This window comes from Diuraphis noxia, unplaced genomic scaffold (assembly GCF_037042655.1).
Source record: "Diuraphis noxia isolate RWA-SAM2 unplaced genomic scaffold, SU_Dnox_SAM2 contig0003, whole genome shotgun sequence".
Taxonomy (NCBI): Eukaryota; Metazoa; Arthropoda; class Insecta; order Hemiptera; family Aphididae; genus Diuraphis; species Diuraphis noxia.
In genome coordinates this window covers 64,063,100-64,069,731 of record NW_028301713.1, presented here as the reverse complement: position 1 = coordinate 64,069,731, position 6,632 = coordinate 64,063,100, and the positions used below count along the sequence as shown (strand labels likewise).

The 6,632-nt window shown below is 30.4% G+C and overlaps 1 protein-coding gene across 2 annotated transcripts; it reads right to left on the bottom strand.

The window, feature by feature from the left end:
* Positions 1–1,539: 1,539 nt before the first annotated feature.
* LOC107162725 (core alpha-(1,3)-fucosyltransferase-like) lies at positions 1,540–6,277 on the bottom strand. Of its 2 annotated transcripts, none has more exons than XM_089224437.1 (5): positions 6,055–6,277; positions 5,926–5,959; positions 5,646–5,848; positions 2,670–3,097; positions 1,540–1,895 (listed from the first exon to the last, which is right to left on the bottom strand). In XM_089224437.1, exons 1-5 carry the CDS (start codon positions 6,169–6,171, stop codon positions 1,685–1,687), a joined length of 993 nt encoding a protein of 330 aa, XP_089080563.1. In that variant the 5' UTR covers positions 6,172–6,277; the 3' UTR covers positions 1,540–1,684. The 2 variants fall into 2 exon arrangements, with proteins under 2 accessions (XP_089080563.1, XP_089080562.1); XM_089224436.1 differs by having other exon boundaries at positions 5,541–5,848; positions 6,055–6,273.
* Positions 6,278–6,632: the final 355 nt, after the last annotated feature.

The window sequence follows — 6,632 nt, the reverse complement described above, 5'->3', positions numbered from 1 at the left end:
TGTAGCCAAAATATAAATTCTAGCGGAGGGGGGGATAGTTTTTGGTCCTTTCATAATTTTTCCAATGAAATACTTGGAGTGGGCGTCTACCTCACAACCATCATTAGGCGGCAAGCCATATAAAGAATCTTATTAATTTATATTTTATAATTAGGTACAGACTACAGTATTACAAAAAATATATAGTGTCTGATTAAAAAAAAAAAAAACAAATTACCTACATCTTTACTTTTAAGATACATTTTACATGCTATAAAAAAAAAATCTACCTACATATTTATTTAAGCTGGTTAAATTTTAGATTCTGAACGAAGTGATGAATGTATTGATTTTACAATGATGTGTGTGTTTTTTTTTTTTGTGTTTGTGTACAGCATAACTAGTCGAAATAATGCTTCAATTTCAAATTTTGGGGGTGGTCTCCGATGTAAAAGTGAATATCCTTGGTGCATTATAGAGGTCAAAAGTAAAAATTTTCCAACAGTTTTCAAAAAAATCGAGAAAAACAAAAAAAAATGACAGAAAAACAGGAATTTTTACGCAAAACCAGTTTTTGACCAAATCGATTTTTTTTATATAGTTGTAATTCAAAAGCTAATCACTCTAAATACTTTCAATTTTCAATTTTTCTGAAACATTTTTTTTGAAGTGTCGATAAAATTTTTTTGGCCATATCAAAATACTTGAAAATTTTATACAAAGTTTCTCATAAGTTATTCTTATAGTGATTAAAAAATTATAATAATACATAGGCACAATTTTTTTTTTATAAGCATTTTAAGTTTAAATATTGACAAAAATTCGTCAAAACCATGAATATTTGCAAATTATTTTGTAGTTCAAAATTCATAAAATTGTTTGTATTTTTATCTAAGGTTAAAAAATTCAACACTAAGTTTTACATAAGTTTTTCTTCAAATAGCTATAGAGAAAATTTGAAGCGTCATTATAGGAAAAATGTTTTGACCGTTTGAGTTTTAAATTTTTATGAAATCAGGTTTATGTATATCTATAATAATATATATGGTATTATGAATTATGATAACTACATGCAATGTTTTTTGGAAAAATTGATTAACCATGCCTTATTCAAAATGCGTCCTAATTGAAAAATAATATATTTGTTTCAAAATAGAATATATGACAATATTTAAATATAATATATCCTAGACTGACAAATCATCTCCGTTCAGAATCGTTTTTCGTATACAATGATACCTATCATTGCATTCAAATTTAACCTACCCTAGTCAGAGGTCCACCCCACCCCCTAATTTACAGCAGAGCGACATCCACTTACCCGCTTTTTTCAACTTTTAACAAAAATTAATTCATAACCTAACCTTTTTCTACCCTTTCCCCTAAACATTGAAAGGTCATACAAGTCAGTCTTTAGTGGCCTTGACATACAATTATTATATAATTTACCTTCAACGCAAATTATGATCACAAAAAGCAGTCATCGTTGCCAGTTTTACGATGACAATATTGAACAGTTATTGCGATGATAGGTACTTAGAAAAATCGTAATATCGTACATACATTAAACACAAAGCACAAAAGTTTATATTTATTTAATATTATATTATCAACTTTGGCATATGCCAAGTCCTTTCCACAACTTGTTGAAGTCTTCGTAGTGTCTGGGCACACGTTTCGTGTCGTGGAGCATCGCGCAAAACCGTCAGTAAAACCGGGTATCCTGAATTACCGTGCCCGAGCCTCTTATTCGTAAGTATTCGTTGCACAGTTGATGGTTTTCGTCTAAAAAGAGCAAATAGTTGGCTAGCTCTTTTAGTGACTGGAAATTGTCGACGTGAATGAATGAATTCTCCGGCACCATCAATTCGTAATCCCTCCGTTTCAGCCCAATAACGATCGGCAACACGTCATTACTACGCAGTAATATGTTTTACTAATTTTAATATTATGTAACAAATCGCAAATTATCTATAAATCAAACTATTGCTAAATATTATTTGATGCTTAAACACTATTGATGTAAAGGTGTATTCATTATAGATTCCGCCCAAATGATCTTTGTATCCGTAAGCCTTAAGGGACATATCGTCATATAGATTGCACTGGTTAATGATCCGAATGAATATTTTTATATGTTGATTCTTCCATCTCGATAATGAGAGGCTAAAAAATTCTCTAACAACCGTTTATATTGATACAATATCTAAATTTAATCCGAAAATATGGGAGGTCTCGACATCATCGGGACGAACAACTAACAGTTGCGAATCGTTTCATTCAAAACTCAATTCACAATTTATTCACATACAAAATGCATGTCATTTTCGTTTTCACGTGTATTGAGATTAAAAATGAAAACTAATTCAAACACATGTTCCAAAATAATATATATAAAAGCCGTGAAAACAAAAATAATGAAAAAAAGTATATAGAAGATCAGCATTACTAATATTTAAATTAAATATTAATAGATTCTCTCATATTAAATTGGCTTAATTACTCAATTTTTACCTAAGTAGTATACTAATGGGTATAATAGTAACCTGAGAATCGATTGTTAACTACAAAAGTTTCTCATACGCACATAGCGATTTCTGAGAGAACGATTAACAATATAAGGGTTATGTTAGGATTGTTTAAAAGATCACATTGTAGAATATTATAAGTTATTGAACGATTGGACTAACCTCAATGCATTGACTAACAATTTTTCTGTAACATAATAAACGCTATGCGAGTTTTCAAAAGACAAATAAAATTTATAATCATTTGTGAGCATCTTAAAGCATTCCATCTCTTTTGTTTTGGGAGATTTATTCTTCCCGCAGCCTCCGTACACGTCAACCGTAATGTGTTTTGCAAGTGCGTTTGCATAATATATCGTATAGTTGCTGTTCGGATTGCAGTTTGAGACGAACCACGCTACTTTCTTAGTCTTGTGTAGAGTGTAATTTTTTTCTTCGTCCCGAGCTAAAAGCAAATTATTTTTCATGAAGTAACCATAAAGATGTAGTACACCACTGTCGCAGTGGTTGTTAGCTGTCCAGTTTAATACGTTCGCGTTTTTTATGGAGGATGAATGATGCGGAAATTCATTGTTGAGTAAAATCCAAATCTAAAGAATAAATAACAAAATGATAAGTGATACAGTATTAATCAAATTGCTGTATTAATAATATCATACTGTCTATGTTCAATGTCCATAACTCAATTGAATAATTTAATAGTTAATTACTTTTATAAGTTGATTAGAGGAAATTCGCAATTTGAATAAAGAAGTTATACACAGCAAAAATATATTTACTAGGATGATATTTTTAAGTATTTTGGCCACCTTATAATGATCTGAAAATGGATATTTGCACTTAATTATAAAATAATAAAAATCAGGATTTCGAACTTATAAAGTTATAAGTTTATGATCCGTATTAATTAACTGCAAGTACAGATATATAATATGACCTTAATTTGCCTATTATTTCTAACCACCTCAGATACATGGCACCTTGGTGAAGTGGAGTAAAATTGAGTACATTTTTAAGAGAAAAATTCCTAGAGGAATACATTGGATCTACGATGGTGTTATAAAATTAGGAATTGTGTTTGTTGGGCGCACTGTGTCAACTTAATCGAATTAGGTGAAAATAGTTCTTCTATTCTTTTACCATTACAATATTTTTCTTTTCCTGCCTTTGAAATTTTGGGTTCATTCGCAACGATCACTTGTTTTAGAATGACCACTCTCTGTATTTATGTAATGTGTTACTCCATATATACATGTTTGCATTTTCCTCCAATACCTGCTGCTTGCTGGACATTGACATACAGCTTCTACAACATCTCTGTTAGACCCATTAACCTATTATATAATTCAAGAACTTACACTCCAACTGCATTTTGAACACAGTTATTATATTTTATTTAAGCAGAATATTAATGAAATCAGAAATATTACAATGAATTTTCAAGACTAAATTAAACTTACTACGTGTTTCACTAGATATGGATGCAACGTAATTGAAGCTTGCCGTATAACATGGCTATTAATTTTACTTTTGTTTCCTAATAATATTTCTTTAACGTTTATCACATGGTGACTTTTTACCAACAGTTTTCCTTTACTCTGGACATTATCAGAAAAGCCACTACTAATAATAATTTTAAATCCTGAATAAAGAGTTATACTTTGACTCATATTTAAATACCAAATCATCAATCAGAGTTAACATAATAATATTAATATATTACAGGCTACAGCCAATTTAAAATTGTATACATTAGTTTATATTAATCATTTATTTATATGTCTAGGTACGTCTATAATATATCCCTATCAAAACTTAGATTTTTGTCCACCATGCGCGCTTGTGTAGCATTCATATCAAATGCATGTCGCCTATACTCTACTCGGAATAATACCTTAGAAACAGCAAATATAGGCGTATATCAATATTTTAATAGGTGTTTGAATTATACATAATAGCTTACTGACATTGGGGTTGTTTCTTCACCTAACGTCCATGTATTAATTATGTCTTCTTTATAAATACGATTAGAACAAACCAGATTTGATTTTTTAAATACTACACCTAAAGCTACTTCCCATTTTTTTTCTTCTTCATCTTTAGCTATTCCAAATGTTAATTTGGATATTTCATGACGTGGTCTACTATACAAAAGTCATCTTATTGTTCATAGACTTATGGTATCTTGAAGTCAACAAGTAGTTCAGTTTTAATCATAATTAAAGTTTTATTTTCAATCGTAGTTTTAATATATAATAGTAATTATAGTACTTAATTATCATGGTTGATAGATTTACGTGGTTAAAATAAGTCGAGGGAGACCACTAGATAGTGCTAGTAGTCAGAACATTTTCAATCGTACTTTTTGAGTCGCGCTATAGTTTCTATGTGTAACCAGTATATCTTTAATCGTCATCCTTTATTCTTCTACGCCGATGTCCAGTCAGGATATTGAAGGAAAAGACTTAATCAAAAGAACTCTTTTAAATGCTGCAGATAATAAAAAATATCTTAAAAAGAAAACTGATACATTCAGAACACTTGTGTTGGACGCACAGGTCATAAGATATTAGTCGCTCAGGAGTAAGGTAAATTATACGACCTACGCATGTTTTAAGAACATGACCATTTCGCCATCTGAAGCCGATTTTTCCCTTGCTAACTGGTTCTACTCTTAACGTGCCCAGACTATATTTAAGAGAATCTCATATCGGTAAAAACTCAAAAGTATGTCCAGTTGCCATGGGAAGATTCTGAAAAAAAGTCTATACAATTACTATAAATTTAGTATTTACATTGAAAGAGACCAGTAGAAGATTGGGGTGAATAGAGAAGAATAGTTTGGTGGTATGTTGTCAATGGCCGGAAAACGATGAAAAGAAAGAGAAAATTTGATTATTAAGCGTTCGATTGTTGGACCAGAAAGTTAGTCATATATAGTTTATGAACGTAAATCTTAAAATATTCAGTAGAAGCAAAATTTAAATTACGTATAACAGAATCGTTTTCTGATTGTTGAGTGCCACAGTTTACCTGATTGGGCGGCCTTCGATATTCAGGGCGTTTGCAATAATCCCTGAAAAGTACCGCGTCAACATTCGAACCCAGTGATTTGTAGGTTAACCAACATTGACTCACGGGACATCCAATGAAATCGCCCTGTTCGAATTTGAGAAGTTCCCGTTCTGCGCCAATGCTGTTTTGGATTAAAATCCGTTTGTAAGGTGTGATCACGTACTTATAGTCTTTCGGCAAAAAATACATTTGCTTTTTGTTTCTGTCACCGTAAGACAATTGTTCCAGCCTCATTAACCTTGTACTACCAAAATTGTTTTCACCACCTATATTTTTTACGATGTAAAACAAACTAATAATATTATAATATTAAAATGAACTTAGGACGTTAGTGGTGTCTTACAAAACGTATCACCGGTGGTTTGAATTAGGTCCTGCTGAAAAACAATTTACATATTGGTGGAGATATCCAGCTATTGCTTAAGTAAAATACGGGGTTTTCAGGGTTTTCTTTTTGTTAAAAAACACTTACTGTTCTGAAAAAAATCATGAACACGGCCGATATACTCATTGTCATTAATATGAATATGAAAATTTTGATTTTTGGTAGACGTTTGGTGCTAAAAATTGGAATTTTAATTTCTATCATTTTAAAATTAATACTAAAATATTAGAGAAAATATTTAGTAAGATAGATTATCGTGACACAATTATTAGTTTTGGTGTGTATGTTACTAGTGTGTATAACATTATAATAATATACTGCAGTAATTTGTCACTCAACTATATTTAACGGAGGAGTAGAAAATATATATTCAACTTTTATAAAACTGTAGATTCAATTGGTTTGCCACCTGTGGTTTTATTTATTTATTATTTAAACGAGTAGATAGTGATTGAAGGACATAAACAATTAATTAAAAACAAAATTTGATTATGAATATTATATGTATATTTCACAGTAATAATTTTAGTTTTTATACAGGTTTGATATTTAGTATCTTTCCTGTGGAAAAGTGAATATATACATTTGAGAGGTGAAATTTTCCAGTTGTTTCAAAAATGTCGTTAAAAACAAAACAAAAATTAAAGAAAATCGGGCATTTTTAC